The sequence below is a fragment of the Eucyclogobius newberryi genome, unplaced genomic scaffold (genome assembly GCF_026437365.1).
Source record: "Eucyclogobius newberryi isolate DKJ021-1_F unplaced genomic scaffold, fEucNew1.0.hap1 SCAF_13, whole genome shotgun sequence".
Classification (NCBI taxonomy): Eukaryota; Metazoa; Chordata; class Actinopteri; order Gobiiformes; family Gobiidae; genus Eucyclogobius; species Eucyclogobius newberryi.
The window spans coordinates 5,679,717-5,700,966 of record NW_027315757.1 but is presented as its reverse complement, the minus strand read 5'-3'; the positions used below and the strand labels follow the sequence as shown (position 1 = coordinate 5,700,966).

Here is a 21,250-nt window from a genome sequence, read left to right as displayed (position 1 = left end):
GAAAATATCCACATTTAAAATTCACAAATGTATGTTTTCTATAGTTTTAATTCTACTTTTTTAACCTGACACCTTTATCCATTTATTTTAGTTTTATGTTGACCCAAACAAAGAAATACAATGATCTATTAAAATGTTCCTATAACTATAAGATGTCATTATTCTATGGAATGTAACATGCCAATATTTCTGATTGATTTAGTCATTTTTATGCTGCCAAAATCGTCTTAAGTGGCAAGACAAAGACAGAAAAACGATATGAGTAAAAATGCTCGAACGCTACAAGAAATGAAATGAATAAGTTCATTTAATTATCAGACCTTATAAGATATAATGAAATCAATAAAACAAATTTTGTGAAAGCGGATCAAAATTGTGTTTTCATTTCTAATTTATTTAAAAGAAAGCTATTATTTGAATCAACTCCTGGCCACATCAGAGTCAGACTGCTGCATCAAAATAAAATGTTTTGTAATGGCTTCGTGTTTTTGGAGCTGAATCAAACTGATTTCTTATTAAACACAACTAGATGAAGGAATACCATTATGCGAGACCTTATGAATAATAAAAAGATAAATAAATAAATAAATCGATGAATACATAAATACATCAATTAATTAAATACATTTAATTTGTATGTAATTTAGCTTTGACTACAACCAAACTCTGTCATCTAGACCCTATAGAAACCACACAATATTTCTGAAATAATGAACAGCTCCATAGCACATTTGTTAGCATTTTTGCCTCAAAGCCAGAGGGTCTCGGGTTCAACTGCTAGACTGTATTTCTGAGTTTCCTCTGTCTTGCCTGTCTGTTGTTTTTAATGCAGATTCAATAGGCAGGCACTTGTTTTTGTCCCCTGCAGCGCCCCCTCCTGTCAGCGTATGGCCACACGGCTGCGAGCTGCGGGGGGCCCGGGTCTGAGAGGTGCACAGGGTTCAGAACAGGCAGGTGTCCAGCTGGAGCGCGGCTGCGTTATCAAATATAATCCGACATAATCAAATCTAATCAGAAGTAATGTCATTTATTTGACAGTTGACAGGCGACGTGCTCTGCTCCCGTCACTCACAACTGAGCACATCACGCAACAGGAGAAAGAAAGTAAATATACCATACAAATAAGAAATATAGTAAATATTAATGTGAAAACAGCCACTCAATTAAAATGATGTATTGTAATGTGTGTATTTTATATTTACTTTTAATGTGAAAAATATCTCAATCATTTCAAGAAACACTTTTCTTTTTAGAAAGAAAATGTATATTATATTATCTTTTTGATCCATTATATTATCGTGTTGATTTTAATTTTATGTTGATGTCTTTGTGTGTATTTGTTTTACTTCATCTTGCTCTATGAATTGTGTATAGATTATACTAACACACTAAAAAATACTTTCAAAAATGACCCCGGAAAAGACCAGATATAATTCCATGTGTTTAGTTGAGCTCTGATTTTCTGCAGACTGTACTTGGTTTCCATCATTTATCACTCAGGTAAGGCATTTCAACTTTATTTACTCTACTCCTACTATTACAAGTACTACTACTACTCCTTTGTCTATTCCTTCTTCACACTACAACTCATTTTACTTTTGCTCCTGCAACATGTCATACTGTGTATGTTAACACATCTCAATGCTCATTTATTTAATGAACTCTACTGCTACTCCTACTCCTACTCCTACTCCTACTACTACTACTACTACTACTACTACTCTTACTTCTGCTACTATATCTAGCTCTGCTGCAGATGTGAATTAGATTGCACAATGTCAAAACAGATAATTTAATGTTAACTACTATATAATATGCTGTATATTACTAGAAATACTGCAACTACTGCAACTACTACTAATACTACTACGACTACTACTACGACTACTACCACTACTACATTCAATTATTCATCACACATTTCCCAAACAGACAAGTTCATTGTAAACTATGTTATGTATTTAGTTTATGTGAATTCTGCTACTACTCTACTACTGCTACTACTGCTACTACTACTACTACTACTACTACTACTACTACTACTACTATTATTATTGCTGGTACTGCTCCCTGCGTCCGTCCTGCACCGGGTTTCCTTCTGTCAGCACATCCTTCCATTTCTCACAGACTTTCAGATTTCTTTATTTACCCTCTCTCTCTCTCTCTCTCTCTCTCTCTCTCTCTCTCTCTCCCACCCTGGCCCCGCCCCCTCTCTCTCTCTCTCCCTCAGCTACTCTTCGCTCGCCCACTGACATCACACATTAATCTGCCAATCCGCCACGAGCCAATCCGTCACTGTCAAGGCTCGGACCAATCACAGAGAACGTTGTGACCAGTGGCGACCAATGGGAGCGCGGGATTTGTAGGAATTTGGGAGAGAGAGAGAGAGAGAGAGAGAGAGAGAGAGAGAGAGAGAGAGAGAGAGAAACAGACAAAATCAGTTTATTGTGAACATACTTGGACTGATCTAAACAAGAACTAAACCAGGACTAAATGAAAAAAGGACTTAACCAGGTTCTTCTGGACCATACCAGGTAAAGTCGAACCAACAATGTAAACAAGGAATAAACCAAGTCTAAAAGACTACAAGACTAGGGCAGGTTTAACCAAGGACTAACTGTACTGTCCTGGCTTCTTACTTAGTTTGATCAGCTCTGAAAGTCTAAACAACAGATCTAAACCATGTCAAATCAGGACCAAAGCAGGTCTGCACATTCAATTAAATGAGACATAAAAAGAACACAATCTTGACATAAATGAATGGAAACTCTGGAGTGGTACTGCAGCATACCACCAGGAGAGGGCACTGTGGCTATTATTTGCACACACCTTAAGTAGTGGAATATTCAGATTTTGCATTAAATTACGAAAATAAAAAAGAAAGAATAAACACAACAAAAACATTATGATGAGATGAGGAATATGGAAGTGCGAGGATTCTCTTTTGAAATGGCAATTTATTTTACAATATTGTCAATTCCAAACATCCCATTATTTCAACATTCATTTTTGTCAAATGTCAATAAATGTGACTTGTAATTTGTCATTTATATTGGCCAAACGGGAATTCAATGTGTAATTGTCATTGCAGACAGGTCAGAGGTCAGATTTGTTGACCTGGTTTATGGTTTATGGTTCATATCTGTAATTACTGGGCCTATTCACGGACTCAAACTTCCGCGTCTTGTCTATCAGCACAATTACACTGAAGAGAATATAGTTTTTCTCATGATAATGTTCAACATTTGTGGATCATAAGTTATGTTATTCTTTCAAAAACAGTTTAATAGTTGTTATATGTCTTGTTTTCACTCTTCATCACAGCTGTGTTAGTTAAAAGTTCAAATGAAAGCTACTGAATCACATGTTTCTGTTTTACTGTAAAATGCTTTGGAAGAACAGCACCACCTGGTGGATTGTCTCCATACAATGAGCGTTGATGTCATGGATCTATTATATTCATAGTTTCTTTATAGCTTCAATCCACAGTCATCTTTAAGAAGCCAGGCACTGGTCCATGGCTGACCACTGCAGACCCCGTGTAAACCCTGATCTCCTCATGCCTCAGAAGCAAAGCAGGGAGGAGCCTAGTTAGTACTTGGACGGGAGACCACCGGAACACAAGGAGCCACAGGGGGGCGGTAGTTCACTGTTGCTGTGTCCTTGGGCAAGACACTTCTCCCATCTATCCTCCAGTGTCAATGTGTGCTGGTGTATGAAAGAGCGTGTGTTTACAGCATGTGAATCATATTCATTAACTTGAACAAATGATAATGATTTGTCACTCGTTCCTCATTTGTTTTCTCATCATTGTCGTGATCACATGCAATGGTATTTATGTATTTATTTATTTTTATTATTTTTCCCCTCCATCCCTTGTTGGGAAATGGTAGGTTTTGTCTATGGGAGTTTTTGTTTATAGGAGATCTTCTACTGAAAGTGTTTTTCAGACTTCCTATAAGTGATCTGTTCTTCTGTATCTACCTCTGTATCTACCTGCGTTGCACCAATGAAATTTCCCCATGTGGGACAATAAAGGAATATCTTATCTTATCTTCTCTTATCTTCTCTTATCTTCTCTTATGCCTTTACTCTGCCCATCTGACCTGACAGCACCGCCAGCACAAGTAGATTCTCAGTTACACACAAACAAGGTCATTACCCACTTTATGGTTGGCACTGTTGAAAAATATAGCTAATAATAGAGCACTAATATACAATGGTACAAAAACAGTTTGTAGAGGAATGGACTCTGGAAACAAGCTTATTATAAACAAGCTTACAATAAAACTATATAATTTAAATTGTTTTAATCAATAACAAACACACAATAAGGGTAATGCAAATATCTAAATATGTACAGATGTATCTAATATCTAAAAACAAAACTTGTTTTCTACGTAAAGGGACGCAGAGTTCTAATGTCTGAAAACAAATCTCACGTGTGATTGCAATGACTGATACTCGCCAGCAGAGGGAGACACAAAGCAAACGTGTCTGAATCTTACATACATCATCATCCAAGGAAAAAAACAACCCCTGGTATTTAGGTTCCACTGCCAATGAAAAACGAAACAAAAACAATCACATATTACATAAGGTAACAATAATATATGAATTGATTAAGTCTAATTGAATAAACATTGACTTACAACAGAAGGAGACAAACACAAAATAAAAAGTACCAGGACTCAAACTATTTATTACAAACCAAACAAAAGTAAATGTTGAATTAAATAATGTTTTTCTCCTTTATGGTAATCCACATCCTTCACCAGCAGAGGGCAGTGCTCTTTCTAACAACAGGCCTCTGGAGCTCTGACAGTCACGTGCTCGGCCTACTCTAAACTCAACTAAACTCAACTCAAAACTATATATTTGCAATGTGTTTTGTTTTTCGATTTATTTTATTACTATTGTATTCTGGTTTTAGTTTTCCAACATTCTAAAATAATTAAACCCAATTAAAAACACGTAGGCCTGTTTGTGTATATATATAAATTTAAGTTTTCTGCATTTTACTTTTCTAATTCAATTTTGTCCAACGAAAATATAAGATTCAACATACTTCTTATTAATAATTCTTATTAAGACCAATGGGGTCTTTTTTATTTTTTTATATATTCGTATTCATTATTTTATAAAAGGCAATTCAATAATAGTATATTTTATTTTATAAAAATAGGTTCCATATGACAACATCTTAGAGGTTTAATATTGACAAAAAACAAAAACACAAAAACAACAGCATGAGGACAATTGACACATCGTACATTTATAGCGCATATAAATAACGGTAACTGTCAAAAAAAAATAAAATACTATTCGATATTCGTCATTAATTCATCTAAATCCTCACTAAACACGTCACTCTTGGGCCTTGCACGAGCTGCGGCGAGAACCAATCACATTCACGAAAATCACATCGGGAACGAACGATTGGCTGAGGCTACGTGACCACGTGACTGCTGAGGTAGCCCGTCCTCAACCAATCACCATCTATTCACCCACGAGCTCATTCATATTCATAAGACTGACTCTGCGCTGCGATTGGACGGAACAAGCTCGACCAGCCAATGGAAGACAGAGTTCACCATCGTTCATAATAATAAGGAAACGTGTGCAAATATCACTTTATTTTGTGTCATATTAAGAAAAAATAGCCATTAAACGTCCAAATTAGAATTTTAGCAACATGTAAACACAATAATAGTCTTTGGCGTTCATAGAAAATGTTCAGAAACACATTTAAACTTGCTTTTAGTTTTGTATATAGCTTCTCTCCATTGTAGGCTAAAGATAAACTAGCTAACGGTGCAAATGCTGCTCTTCTCACATATTATGCTTCTCTTAATAACACATTTTTATTATGTATACAAAATAAATAGTTTTTCTGCTTCAGTTTCAGTGCACTCTTCAGGCTTTGGGGGTCAAATCTGAAGTTTGGCTACTTGGCTATTAGAAAATATATGTAGCAAAATGTAACAAAGTATTCTTCAAACACGACAAAATCCCTTGTAATCCACATAAATATATATACAGCTACAAAAAATAGTATAATTAATTATGTAACTAGCCATCTTTATGGTGTAACACCAAAAACACACACATTTATGAAACATGGCAAAAATCATTTCAAGATGGACCACTTTATCTGCTCCTTGGCCGACTGCAAAACCTGAAAAAATAAAATCATAATAATCAGGTCACATGACAAAAAATATACAAAATCTTAAAATTGTAACAACATACATCTATTTCAATCAAATTATTCCGTTTTAAAATGATCACTTGTAATTTGAATCTTTCACAAAGACTGCAGAGGCTACATCCATCCACCAGGGGTCATCTGTGAGACGCTACAGGCAAAACTAATATACCTGCTTTTTATGATTATTTCCTTGAATCTACATCCTAAATAGATTTATATGGGACATTATGACTTCAAAGGTCATTTTATTAAAATGCATTTTTCTTTCATTATTATTATTATTAAATTAATTATTTTGAAAAATATATCATGTTTGCATTTCGGATTGTAAAAAAACACAAGGACAAATATGCATTATTTGTATTATTGGCCTTTAAAATCTAGAGTGCTTTAAGTTTGGCATTCAAGTTGGCCTCTCACTTCCCGATGTCAAAATGCAAATTCACGGTCTGGAGAGGATTTATGGACTTGACAAACAGCACGATCCTCTCAAGAGCCACGTCACAGATCGAGAAAACGTCAGTAATCGAGGAGATTCGGCGTTTTTACGGTCGAACCATTCATCAAACTAGTGTGAATGAAGCTAAATGTTTCTCCGGGTGTGTATTTGATGAAGAACAACGTTAGAACATGGTTAAAAAGAGAGAAAAGTAAATGAATAACCAAATGTAACGTTGTTGATAATGTGCAGTTCCTAAAGCGGTCAGCAGAGGGCCATAGCCTGCGTTAGGACAGACTTACGTTGGAGGTGAGGGCCAGCTTCTCTGTTATGTGCTGTGGGTTAGACAGGAGCAGGAAGTCATGTTAGTGACAAGCACAATCCAGGCTTCACAGCAGTTACAGGCAGAGGGGCCAGCAGGAGGGGCCAGCAGGAGGGGCCAGCAGAGTTACAGGCAGGAGGGGCCAGCAGGAGGGGCCAGCAGGAGGGGCCAGCAGAGTTACAGGCAGGAGGGGCCAGCAGGAGGGGCCAGCAGGAGGGGCCAGCAGAGTTACAGGCAGGAGGGGCCAGCACAGATACAAGCAGGAGGGGCCAGCAGGAGGGGCCAGCAGAGTTACAGGCAGGAGGGGCCAGCAGAGTTACAGGCAGGAGGGGCCAGCAGGAGGGGCCAGCAGGAGGGGCCAGCAGGAGGGGCCAGCAGAGTTACAGGCAGGAGGGGCCAGCAGGAGGGGCCAGCAGGAGGGGCCAGCAGAGTTACAGGCAGGAGGGGCCAGCACAGATACAGGCAGGAGGGGCCAGCAGGAGGGGCCAGCAGGAGGGGCCAGCAGAGTTACAGGCAGGAGGGGCCAGCACAGATACAGGCAGGAGGGGCCAGCACAGATACAGGCAGGAGGGGCCAGCACAGATACAGGCAGGAGGGGCCAGCACAGATACAGGCAGGAGGGGCCAGCACAGATACAGGCAGGAGGGGCCAGCACAGATACAGGCAGGAGGGGCCAGCAGGAGGGGCCAGCACAGTTACAGGCAGGAGGGGCCAGCAGAAGGGGGCCAGCAGAAGGGGGCCAGCAGAAGGGGGCCAGCAGAAGGGGGCCGGAACAGTTACAGGCAGGAGGGGCCGGAACAGTTACAGGCAGGAGGGGCCGGAACAGTTACAGGCAGGAGGGGGCCAGCAGAAGGGGGCCAGCAGAAGGGGGCCAGCAGAAGGGGGCCGGAACAGTTACAGGCAGGAGGGGCCAGCAGGAGGGGCCAGCACAGTTACAGGCAGGAGGGGCCAGCAGGAGGGGCCAGCACAGTTACAGGCAGAAGGGGGCCAGCAGAAGGGGGCCAGCAGAAGGGGGCCAGCAGAAGGGGGCCAGCAGAAGGGGGCCAGCAGAAGGGGGCCAGCAGAAGGGGGCCGGAACAGTTACAGGCAGGAGGGGCCAGCACAATCCCCTCAAAGACTAAAGCCAGACTAAACCAGATATAAAAGTTGACTAAAACAGGTCTCAAACTTGACTGTGATTGGCTAATTCCGTCGATTCAAATTGCGATTTAAAAGGCTCCAGGTCATTTTTCAGGCATAACCACGAGGCTGATAAACCACTGAGTGAACTGAACCGATTTTCTGAATTGATTGAAGTTCAGTCCAAAAACACATAAAAAACTTAAAATGTGTGTTTTTTTTATAACTTGATGGTTTATAAGGTTTATTTTTTCAGAAAGACTGGAAAAAATGTATGGGACATGTATTTAAATGGAGAGCGGTCACTGTTGAGCTCAATGGCCTGTCCAGATTTTTCCAAAATCAAACTTGGAAGTGGTCAAGAATAAATTGAGAAATATATGGGAAAACTAGTACCACCTCCCCACTACTACTGCTACTATTACTACTACTGCTACTATTACCACTACTTTAACATGATAGTTGTGATTTGAGTACCTGTGTAACGCTCTGTTCTGATAATGGGTTGTCGTCCGCCTGCAGAAAAAAAAGAAAAGTAAATGCACAAGACAAAATGGAAACTCAAATGACATCAACGTAGACGAGGCACTTCAAACCCTCAGATCACCACAAACACATTCTGATGTACAAAGTCAAATAAGCACTGCAAATAACAACCCTCTAGTTTGAAGAATTGAGACAAGTACTCGTCTTCATTTGTAGTTTTGTACTGATGACTTGTTTCAGTGTATTTTCATATCACTATGGAGATATTTTATTCTCTGGCTGCAAAATGATAAGGCATATGTTAAGCCAGACGCCCTTCCAGGAACAACCCCACATGCTGAAGTGTGACTGAAGAGGGAAACGTGGACACAACACACAGGGTACAGCTAAAACAAGTCCATTCTTCAGCATCCTGGGTTAGTTCTCACGTCCATGCGTTACCTGTGTCCCCCCTACGTCCCCACCGTGTCCCTCACCCTGTCTCGGCCCCCCCCCCCCCCTGTGTCACCCCTGGGGCCCCTACAGCAGCTGGTTCCTCTCGCTTTGGCCCTCCACACTGCCAGTGATGTAGTCAAACAGCACGAAGCCATAGCCCGACTCAGTCACTTGCTGGCACAGGGGGAGAAGGAGAAAGAGAAAGAGAAAGAGAAAGAGAAAGAGAAAGAGAAAGAGAAAGAGAATAGGTGAGGGCAGATGGGAGTGTTTTTAAAGTCCACACACGTTCACTGGACTTACTCTGGTCATTTGCCTTCACCACAAGTGCCGGTCCCGGGCTGATCCCACTACAAGCCCGTCTGCTGCACTGCACAGAACACCACCTACCGAGGGTCTGCACCCCCTCACCCATCACCTACAGAGGGATCAGACCCTCACCTACACAGACCCTCTCCTACAGAGGGATCAGACAATCACCTACAGAGGGATCAGACCCTCTCCTACAGAGGGATCAGACCCTCTCCTACACAGACCCTCTCCTACAGAGGGATCAGACCCTCTCCTGCAGACCCTCTCCTACAGAGGGATCAGACCCTCTGTGAGCAGCAGAAGCCAAGCCTGAGAAGAGCATGAGCGGGAATCAGAATTTGGCAAATAAAAGTCCTCATCTGGGACTGAAACCACATTCTTTTCTAAAGCAGATAAATTCTGTGTTTTATGCGATCATATACTTCACATCACTATGTTTTATCTCCAACACTACATGACATTTACTTTGTAAATTCAGTCAACGTTCTAGTCCCTGTTTGGAGCGTTCTGAACCGTGGAGCATGATCAGGCCAGACTTCGGTGGAGAAGAAAATAGACTTGCTTAGTCATTTTGTGGCTTGGTGTCTCTCATTCATTACAGCAGCAGTGTCATTACTGCAGAGGTGCTGCATGTTGTGGAATCAGCCCTTAAACGTCATGGTGTGAGATCTAACAGGATTTTTTTGTCTATATAACATGCTACACTCAGGCAGACTTTATCCAAGCATTCTCAGTGAAACTGAAAGCAGCTGCTAAAATACGCCTTTATTTATTCATGAAAATATACACAAAACTATTGACTTGTAAAAAGTGTGTGGCAACAGTGAAATTCTTACTCTGTAGTTGACCTTCTGTAAAACCTGCTGTGGATCACACTCCAGAATCACCCTGAAACACAAAACGGTGAGCATTCAGCTACAACTCACCGCATTAGGATCCTGTCATTTACATGTCCCACCATGAAACCAGAGTGTGTCTGTATTGAGCTTCTAACTACCGGATTTTGTGTGAAAATAACAAATAATATCCCATATAAGTCACTCCGGAGTATAAGTATACAAGTATAAATAGAAGTATAAGTCGCACCCCAACCAAAACTATGAAAAAAGGTGCGACTTATAGTCCGTAAAATACGGTATGTTTTAATCTAGTTTTCTCATCCATAAACCGGTTTCTCCCTCAGGGCCCCCAGGACTCAGATCCACCAGCACAGGAGAGGAAGTAGGTGGGGCTTGTATATTATATTCACCTCGCCCTCTGTCGTGTCAAACACAAAACGTACCGTACAATCAGATGAGTTTACTGCCGATATGTTTTGCAGCCATGTTTGCCTGATTGGCTAATCCACCTGTCACTCTCATCTGAACCACACAGAACAACCTCTATAAAATACAGACAAGGGCTGGCCCACCAGGCTGGGGAGGTACAGTAATAAAATAAAATAAAATTAAATTAAAAAAGTCAGATTTGAACCTTGTGGTGGTGTTGGTCAGAACTTTAAAATGTAGTAAATTTCCATATTTGTCAGCGGAGCATAACCATCAGCTCTAATTAGTTTTTTGTTTTCTTTGGTCTCACCCTCCGTCGATGATCTCATCTACGACCAGGAACACGCCCTCCATGTTGTCTAGTAAACACCGCCGCTCCACGTTTTTCCTAAAAGACATTTGCAAACATGAGCGGCGTTAGCAGCGTGCTGCGTTAGCTGCGTTAGCTGCGTTAGCTGCGTTAGCTGCGTTAGCAGCGTTAGCAGCGGATTCAATTTCCCAAAGTAGCACTGCAAAGATTCAAAGATGAGAAATGGAAATTCATAAATCATACACCATTTCCAAAGATAATCTCTTCATACAGATACTTTTTCTTGCACCATATCTATTCTTCAGCATTATAAGAATAAATATACACATTAATAGTTTTACCATAATTTAAAGCAGTGCTATTGTAATCAGAACCTCCTTTCATATTCAAACTCCTTATAAGAATACTGTAATTTACATATCCCACAATGAAACTTTAAAGCCACGATATCATCCTCCACTTCCGTTGCCATGGCGACCGCCTCCACCGCTGTGGGCCTGATAATGAAGCGAGTGCACACGGAGGGGCAGTAATCCTGTGCTACTAAGGTACATCTGTTTTGTACTGAATCTGAAGGAGAACTGAAAGAGACTCGTGTTTACACCATTCAGAACTTCCTTTCATTTCTTCTGCGTATTGTTGCCAAGGGCGACAGGTGCAGGAGTCCATCCTGCTAAATATTTGATTGTAATCTGTGCTACAATATAACAAATGTAAATACTTTTTAATAAGAATCTATACTGCATTTTTACTCCAAAACTCCAAGTATGAGGACAAGTCCGAGTCCCGGCTCAGAGTCCCGGAGTCCCGGCTCAGAGTCCCGGAGTCCCGGCTCAGAGCCCCGGAGTCCCGGCTCGGAGCCCCGGAGTCCCGGCTCGGAGTCCCGGCTCAGAGCCCCGGAGTCCCGGCTCAGAGCCCCGGAGTCCCGGCTCGGAGTCCCGGCTCAGAGCCCCGGAGTCCCGGCTCGGAGTCCCGGCTCAGAGCCCCGGAGTCCCGGCTCAGAGCCCCGGAGTCCCGGCTCAGAGCCCCGGAGTCCCGGCTCAGAGCCCCGGAGTCCCGGCTCAGAGCCCCGGAGTCCCGGCTCAGAGCCCCGGAGTCCCGGCTCAGAGTCAGAGTCCTGTCCAAGTGTTTTTGAAGCCAATCGCGGCTAGAGGTCATAGCGGCTAATGAGGAGGTGAGTTTCATATTTGGACCACTACAAAACGCGACTCGAGCTGTGACAACTTTTATTATGTTATATGTCGTCAATACGACAGAGTTCACTCTCTTACATGTAAACTCAGGCAGAACTGGTCTGACTGGTTTTGGGGGGAAAGAGGACTCACAGCTGATGGGGTTCAGGCAAAAATGTACTGTTTGTTCTTTTTCAATCTTGTGAATAAATAATCACACAATGATTACTCTCATAACTCCATTGCTCATTTGACATGTGGAAATTCATATGATTAATTTATATCTAGTGTGTGGTAGTGTTAAAGAGGCAGTGCATGATTCACAGAAGCCCAGACTTTGTCCTAATGCCCTTCTACCATCCAAATTATTCAGTTTGAGTTCCCAAGTGCTCTTCACAGTGAACGCCAACAACTACGCACTTCCTGCTTTACGGACGATAAAAACTCAGATATGTATGTATATGTAAATGCTGGTACAAACCTGAGGATCTGGCTGAGGGAGTCAAACAGACAGTTGAGGACGGACATCAGCATCAGCTTTGGAAGAACACAGGAGTCAGTCTCATGCATCATACATGTCCCGTGCAGTGGCATTAGGGCGTGCAGTGGGCTGTACCTCGTTCTCCTGCGCGCTGCCCACCACATAGAAGAACAGGTCGATGCTGCCCTTGTACACAATGGTCATGCCCTCCACGAACGCAATCTCATCTGCAACACACGGGCGGAGCCACATCTGAACACGCTTCCCTGAACTTCCACCTTTCAGATGTACGTTTTCATGTACATTCTGTTCCACAGCAGACAGATTTGGTATTATTTGTGCTCTTGACGTCTCACATCTTAGAACTTAAAAATATTGCAAAGGGCTCATTACTTTGTGTCAGGCGTTCCCTCATACAGCACAAAGTCGTAAAGAACGTGATTTGAGTCAGAAAAGCGAAGAACGAGCCTGGTGATGATTTATGGACTTCCAAACAGCAGGAGACCTCGAAGCTCGACCTCAGTGTCAGAGAAGACGAGCTCGTGATTCAAGAAACGAGTGTGAGGGAAGCTAAATTTGGATTTGATCCGGGAACAATGTCATTGCATGATTAAAAAGTACATTTATCACAATATATGTACTTTAATGGTCATTTGGAGAAAGGAATCAAGAGTTTGAGGTACATGTCTAGAAATAACTGTTCTCTGTAAAGTGCATCAGTTTATTTAGATATCACAACAGAAATCAAGCCTATTTTTAAATGCAAAAACGGCTACCGTATTTTCCGGACTATAAGTCGCATCAGCCAATAAATGCATAATAGAGAAGAAAAAACACACAAGTCGCACTGGAGTATAAGTCGCATTTTTGGGGGAAATGTGTTTGACAAAATCCAAGACCAAGAACAGACATTTAATCTTGAAATGGAGTTTAAAATAATAACAGATGAGAGAACATGGTGAATAGGTGTACGTATGCTAACGCGAACACCTTCAGCTAGTGTCTGGTATGTTAACGTAACATTAACAGTTATTCAGATAACTATAGCATAAAGAACATGCTAAGTTTACCAAAGCATTAGCATTACCCTAAATCACTAAATCCATTGAATTCTTCTTCCTCTGTGTCACTTCTAAACAACTCCACAAACTCCAGAGGAAGAGGAAGTGCAGATTCTTCCTCTGCGTCGCTTAGAGCTTAGAGCGCCCTCTTGTGGTTGTCGGTGTGAAAATAACGAATAATATCACATATAAGTCGCTCTGGAGTATAAGTCGCACCCCGGCCAAAACTATGAAAAAAGGTGCAACTTATAGTCCGGAAAATAAGGTACTTTAAAAAAGGACTATTTCCAGTTATAATGAATATAAAAGCATGTTGTTTGGAGCAGAGTACAAACGTTGCAAACATTTTCTGTTTAAGATGAGGTTTATTTAGTCCCTCTCAATGTTCTTGAACCTTTTTAATAAGAAATCTGTTTGTTTTAGTCATTTTTTGCATTATTTATACGCCATGCAGTCTTTATTGCAGCCATTCCCAAAGTCTGCCGTGCCGTGGCCCCCCCCCCATCGGTGCAAAGACCCCCCTAATGATCATTTTCACTACATTTAATAGAAGAGGTATGAGTCTTTTCATTAGATTTAAAATAATATAGAATTATGTATGCGGGGCTTAGTACAAAGGAATACATTTCAACAAATATCTTGTAATGTTGTTGACTCAAACTCTATAATCTTTTATACTTTGGGGCCCCCTTGCAATGCCTTTAAGAGCCCCCGCTTAGGGAAACACAGGCTTATTGTATTCAGTGGTAAGAAACCCAACCTGAGCCAGCAGTAACAAGCAGAGAAATGCCAGGGCAGGTGTGGCCCACTCAACATGAACCCATTCCTCACCAGAAGAGCCAAACGAACTTTGATTTGACTTCAGTAATCTTCCACGGTGTAAGCCTCATTATATTTCTTTGTATTCCCGGTTAAAAAAAAGCCTTTGGTTACGGCTGGTTAGACAACACAATGGAAAGGTGAGATCAGGAAGGACAGGAGATCACGAGCGAGGGATAGAATGTGTGCGGACAAAGGAAGGATGGGCAGGAGCGGATAGAGTGACAGAAAGGAGAGGAGAAAGAGGAGACAAGGAAGGAGGAGAGGAGAGGTGGAGAATGGAGAGGAAACAAGGAGACAGGAGACGAGACGAGGAGGAGATGAGGATAAGGTAGAGGAGACGAGGAGGAAGAGAGGTAGAGGAGACGAGGAGGAGATGAGAAGACGAGGAGACAGGGGAGGAGATGAGGAGACAGGAGAGGAGACGAGGAGGAGATGAGGGGACAGGAGAGGAGACAAGAAAAGACAAGAAAGAGACTAGGAAGAGACAGCAGAGGAGACAAGGAGACAGGAGAGAAGACGAGGAGGAGATGAGGAGACAGGAGCAGAGGCGAGGAGGAGATGAGGGGACAGGAGAGGAGACAAGGAAAATACAAGGAAGAGACAAGGAAGAGGAGACGAGGAGGAGACAGGAGAAGAGGCGAGGAGGAGATGAGGGGACAGGAGAGGAGACAAGGAAAATACAAGGAAGAGACAAGGAAGAGACAAGGAAGAGGAGACGAGGAGGCGATGAGGAGACAGGAGAAGAGACATGGAGAAAGGAGATGAAACTAGGAGACAGGAAAGGAGACAAGGAGGAGACAAGGAAGATTCAGCAGAGGAAACGAGGAGATGAGGAGAGAAGAAAAGAGAGAAGGAGAAAGGAGATGAAACGAGGTGACAGGAGTGGGGACAAGGAAGAGACAATGAGGAAATGGGAAAGGAAAAGACAAGAGAGGAGAGGAGGAGACAGGAGACACGGAGAAGACAAGAGAGGAGGAGACATGAGACACGGAGAAGACAAGAGAGGAGAGAAGAGGAGATGGGAAGAGGATGGGAGTACCCGACATGCCAATAAAAGCATGTAGTGGCAATAGACGCCATTTGGGGACGAAATGCTCAGAAGGAGGCGATGATTCATGGACACTTTGAAGGAACAATCTAGGGAGGATGAAAGGGAGTGATCTGAGGGTCAGACCTACACGACACAACTGACGAAGGAACGGTTTTAGAACATACTTAAGAAGTCTATTTTGTATCATATGTGGACCCATCCCAGAACAGGCCAGAGGTGTTGTCCTTCCAGAACACACTGGCGGGTGTTCTGTGTTGGCAGGTGTAAGTGTAGTGCGCAGGGCTGGAGGGCGAGTGGTAATCTGAAGTGCACTTCTGCCCCGACACGTGAGCCCTGTGTGAACCACCTACTGTCGGCTTTGTGCGTCTTGTTGAAAACGTTCTTCTCAAAGTTTTTCTGCTCCTTCATGGACGGGTACAGCTCCGGGTCGTAGTACTGGAACACAGGGGACAAGATGGCGGCTCAAACATGTGCTTTCTGAAGGAAGGGCCCAGAGCAAGGGTCATGAGGGCCCAAAAAGAGTCAAGCATAAAGAAATAATACATCAAGCAGTCTGGTGGCAGAAGCTAATGAACATATATGACTTCCAAAATGTTAAATGTACAAGACCACACATGCACCACAGACTAGCTCCTGATCTGGAGATGGGGGCCCCCCCTGTGCTGCGGCCCCAGAGGCACTGCAGGACGGGTCAAACGCAGAGGACACATGCCTCTTTAGGCGTTTCCTTTAAGATTTTGCGAAGAATGTTACATATTTTATTTTGAGGTTTATACTTTTACTCAAGGTTCTGACATCAGACTATGACATTCCTTGACTGCTACCTAAAGACCCCCCCCACCTAAAAGACCCCCCATCACACGGGGCCAAAACTCCTCTAATGTCACAGAAATGATTATTTGACGAATACAAATGAGTCTCCCTTGTGTGACGTCATTTGACCTTTTCTACACAAACTTACATTTCCACTGCTGTAAAACGATCTTTTATATCTATATTCCATAAATCCCCCCTCTGTCCCCCCGGTCAGAGACAGTACCTTGGACAGGAGTCGGTTTCCGTCGTTGTCCAGGATGAAGAGGGCCTTCACGGTGTACAGAGAGGGTTCCTGCAACAACACACACTTAGAGCTCAGAGCCTGTAAAACACACACAAACACACACACAGTACTACTACAGGCGTAATGTGAGGAGAGCGAGGGTCAAAAGGAGGAATTCACCACAGCTAAAGCTATCGATTTGATTCCATTTGCTACTTGGAACTAAATGTAGGACCAAACCAGGCTCTTTTTCAACACTAGTAAAAGCTCTAAATTAAAGCTTTAGAAGATGATGTGGAAATGGAAATGAAAAAATTGACACAAAATTTGACATTTGTGACAAGTTGGAGGTCGAGCTGTGCAATATACGGAAGCGACAGAGGGTTTTTCTGACCACAGGTTTGAGAGGGGCCCCACACAGTTCTTTGAATACAGCCTGGGGTCAAAGACACTTCACATAAGGTCTCACTAGGCCCTCAATGACAAAGGTGACCAGTGTTATGAATGAAAACTTTCTGAATGAAAACGTAAAGTTAATGTGGCAAAAAGGCACTTTACGTGTCGGGTCACTTTTTTGGACGTGGACTTTTATTTGATTGATTATTTGTATTTAGTTCTTGTCTTTAGAAATCACGACTTCTGTTTCTGCTTTAGCCTAAAACTCTGAAAGATCTTAAAAAAATGACTTAAGTTTTCAGCCTTTGTGTGTTGAAAGTCACAAAAAAAAACACTAAAATGGGCTCAGTCGTTCACACACAGGACTGTGTGATCGGCCCCTGGCTCTGGGACCGTCACACGCCACCAGGGGCCCCCCACCCTCACCCAGTGCTCCAGCGAGTCCGACCGGTTCTGAGTGACCCGGGGCTGAAACCTAAGCCTGGCTCTGCTCCTCCTCCTTCTCCTACTCTCCTGCTCCTCCTGCTCCACCTCCTCCTCCTTCTCCTTCTGCTCCTCCTCAATCCACTCATGTGACGCAGCATTCAGTGCCTCCAGGGTGGGGGTCATATGGAAGTTAATATTGACTTTTCAAAAAGATGTCAATAAAGATATGATAATATAACAGTCAGAAAAGTACTAGAAATATTTGAATTGAATGAGTTTCTACTTTTTTTCTCGTCAAAACAAATTCACATTATTATCGATCTTTGGATTATCTGCTCATTTCTAATCCAGACCAGAGACCAGAACTGGGACTACACTGAGCACCGGACCCTGGACCAGACCAGAGTCCAGACCATAATGCATGTTTGGACTGACCGGTCGGCTTTAGAGTGCTTGGTAATGGTTCTTCTGCTACACCAGTAAAAAGGATGTCACATGAACATAACTCATGTTTTCTGATGAATCAAATCTAAAATCGTACCTGAATTATACTTTCTAATCACGAGGTGAGTCACAAAAAGACTTTTACTAATTCAAAGTTTGTGAGACGTAAACAGGAAACTTCTTCTGGTTTCTCCTCTTTTTCTGCATCATTTAATTTCTCTGCAAAGCCTCTCAAAAGTGTTCTAACCTTTGTATAATGCACTGGGATTGATCCTTTTAGATGCATTATGTACTGGAATGGAATAAATACTGTAGTTTCTCAGAAGATCAAGTCAGAAATGATTATTTTGTGTTTCTATCTGCTTTTTCTGTCTTGTCAAACCAGAGTCTCTCTTGTCCAATCATCTCGCTCAAAAGAGCCTTTGGGACCTTGTACTTCTCAGGATCAGACGTGGTCGGTAACTAGGTAAATTTACTTAGTTTTTGAGGATGTGTACTTTACTTGAGTTGTATTTTAACTGAGTACTTAACACTTCCTACTCCACTACATTTCTACAAAGAGGCTCCAAGTACTTTAGTGGAGGGATTTTACACGTCTTTTGTTCCATTTAAAGCCGTACATGCGTCTCAGACTTGAGGCTAGTGCAGATGTTCGACTCAGAGGTTTTCCACATGTGGCTGTGATGTCACTCACACTTTGTACCAACTTTCTTCTCCTCCTCCTGCTCCTGCTACTTTAATCCATTTTGAATGTGGTCAACAGAAGTGACACTTCTAACGAGCTTCGAGTCAGACCAGTGACCAGTGACCAGTGACCAGAGACAAGTGACCAGAGACAAGTGACCAGAGACAAGTGACCAGAGACCAGAGACCAGCGACATGTGACCAGTGACCGACGAGGGCCAGGCCAGGCCAAAGTTCTGTTATGCACTGACTTGCTTTGACCCACAGTCAGAGTGTATCACAGAACTTGGACCAGAACCCAGGACAAAGCCTTCAGGTGCGCTCGCTCGTCCATACCTCACAACGGGGCCGCTAAACCCAATCACTCTTATGTATATTAGGGAAGGCCAAAAATCTAAATGGAACACTACGCTAAACCAAACTTTAGTATGGTACATCAAATAAAATTCATAGCTAGTTGAGCTTATAAACAAGCATCGTACAAATACCTCTAAAGCTGTATTTCATGTCCTGCACATAACTCCTGCTGTCACACCCACTATGTAAATCCCACTGACCCACAGACACAAAAAACTGTTGGAAAATATGTTAAATGTCTGTGCACAATGAGAACGTGTGGGCTGGCTGTTCAGAAGTCAACCACAAAACCATTTATGTCATCTGCATCTGGAAAATCTGGAAAAAAATCAGACATTTTTATATTTACCAAATACAGACATCAAAAAAATGACTTTTCCGGGTCAAAGGCTGAAGCAGTTTGAGGTTGTTGAAAATGTGTGGCTTGTTTGAGTTAAATGAATGTCTTAAACTATCGGTTTAGTCTCAGTTTTGGGAGTGTTTTAGTGCAACTGAAACGGTACATGGATATTACACTTTTTGCAGTTGTATATTGCGTATTGAGCAGAGACTACACACTGAAACTCTGCAGAAAATCATCAGCATATTTGTTTTACAATTCCAGTTTGGTTTGCGTTCCTCCTGTTCAGCAGTTGCCCTGGGGCAATTTGACACAGTCTTTGGCAGCCATTTTGCACCTTCTGCCCCCTCCTCCCCAACCCCCACCAAACGGACGTTCATGAAAGTAGGTGAACAAGTGGCCCTCAGCCCCAGCGACTCCGTGTCAGCTCATTCTGTTTGAGGTAAACTGCAATTAAACGTTTGGAGTAGTATTTCCACGAGGTTTTTCTTCCCTTTTCCATCCGCTAGCATCACAGCGACAGTTACTATGCTAATTTGACTTTTGAAACGCTTCACTCTTTACTGTCACCAGCAGGGGGCAACAGAGTATTCTGCGTGAATCAAAGTTTAAACAAAAAAGTTCCTGTTTTTATCTACAAGTCAAACTGTGTCTAAAATAAAACATAACCGAGACTGAATAAAGGCTAATCGAGACTAAATAAGGAAAATCATAAAACAATTTTCTTACATTTCACTTTTTTTAAAAAACTGTATATTTCTGTCAGATGTCGACATTATTGCAATATATATAAATAAAGCAAATATTTTTATCCATAAAATCCCCCCCGCTGGTGCCTTCCCTTTTACCCTTTCTCTCCATTTTATCGCACCGCCTCTGCACTAAACGTCCTTTTTATTTTATTTTTTTAACTTATTGTCCTTTGCTTCATGCACAAACACCAGCACATCAAAACACTTCCAAACATTCGGCTAAACTTTTGCAACTGCTTTGTCATTCCACTTTTTCCAGGTCGTAAATCAAGGCTGTCAAAATGCAAAAGGTTATAAAGCAACGCAAACACAAATCAAACAAGAGTATTCAAGAAATGGGCATCAAACGCGGTACATGAGCGCTACAGCTGGGACAGAGAACTGGCAAAGTGAGCAGCCCGCGCGCCATGCAAACGGGCAGACGCAGAGAGAACGGTGGACGTGGCACCTACTCGACTCCACACGTCAACCACGCGTCCATATGCTGCCCATTCCGAGCGCGTCAAAGCCAACGCGAGTGCCTTTTACGCACTGGCGCCGTGCATCGACCCCGCACGCGTCTTTAAGCCCAACGATCACTTTTGTTTTCCAGATTCTTTTTGGTTTTTTCCCATTTTTTTGACTGATTAGTCTGTGCTGTTGCGCGTGGCCGTGCGCGCGTGGCGGTAACAGCTGTGGCTCCGACCAGTGCGTCGTCCACCGGTCAACTCTGCCTCTCCGACGAGTGCAAAGAGGACGATCTACTGCGTTTGGGATGAAGAAACAAATAAAAAAAAAAAGTAGTTAATTGACAGAAGCAACACGCGTAAAGAATGTGTGCTCGGGCCTGCGCGTAAAAAGACACCGCCAGCGCGTTTTCGAATGCGTAAAACTGGTGACAACATTGTTTTTCAGAGCTAAACGAGACACGTTTGTCCATCGCCACTGTCTTCTTCCCGTCTCATCTGCCTCCCAGAGCAGCAGAGGTAAAAGTAAGCGGATTAACACCCCGCTAACGTCAACTCCCGTCCAAAACTGGCGAGCCGTGGAGAGCCCCGTGCGTAAAAAAGCCGCGTTGTCAAGTGCGGCGTGTTCGATCGCGCGCCGCGGCTGTTCCGAGGCCGGTGCACTAAGAGAGCTCACCGGAGACGTGGAGTCCATGGCTGCGGCCGCTCGGTGTGTTGACGTGGACAGCTCTGAGCTGTCACGGCGAGAGCGAGGCGCTTTCTTTCCTCTCCGGAGCCGCTGGGGGCGCGCTGACGTCGACGTGTCTGTGAAGAGACGGAGAGGGGAGCGGGAGGGACATCCGCAGGAGCGTTTCACAATAAGAGCGATTTGGAAGGGGGG

General features: G+C 43.0%; 1 protein-coding gene across 4 annotated transcripts; it reads right to left on the bottom strand.

Annotated features, from left to right (window-relative positions):
* Positions 1-5,619: 5,619 nt before the first annotated feature.
* copz2 (COPI coat complex subunit zeta 2) lies at positions 5,620-21,187 on the bottom strand. 4 transcript variants are annotated; one of them, XR_011926676.1, is made up of 11 exons: positions 21,047-21,187; positions 16,526-16,594; positions 15,837-15,921; positions 12,688-12,779; positions 12,553-12,608; positions 10,900-10,977; positions 10,158-10,209; positions 9,054-9,186; positions 8,569-8,607; positions 6,953-6,985; positions 5,620-6,178 (listed from the first exon to the last, which is right to left on the bottom strand). XR_011926676.1 is itself a non-coding variant. In XM_072442396.1 (10 exons), exons 1-10 carry the CDS (start codon positions 21,062-21,064, stop codon positions 6,131-6,133), a joined length of 570 nt encoding a protein of 189 aa, XP_072298497.1. In that variant the 5' UTR covers positions 21,065-21,187; the 3' UTR covers positions 5,620-6,130. The 4 variants fall into 4 exon arrangements, 2 of the variants coding, with proteins under 2 accessions (XP_072298497.1, XP_072298498.1); XR_011926677.1 differs by lacking the exon at positions 6,953-6,985; XM_072442396.1 differs by lacking the exon at positions 9,054-9,186.
* Positions 21,188-21,250: the final 63 nt, after the last annotated feature.

Excerpts from the sequence above, each read along its gene's own strand:
- copz2 (XM_072442396.1), bottom strand. Across the intron at positions 12,780-15,836 it reads CAAGACGCACAAAGCCGACA|ATGAGATTGCGTTCGTGGAG; the intron begins GTAGGTGGTTCA and ends CGTGTGTTGCAG. Across the intron at positions 6,986-8,568 it reads CAGAACAGAGCGTTACACAG|CACATAACAGAGAAGCTGGC; the intron begins GTACTCAAATCA and ends TCTAACCCACAG.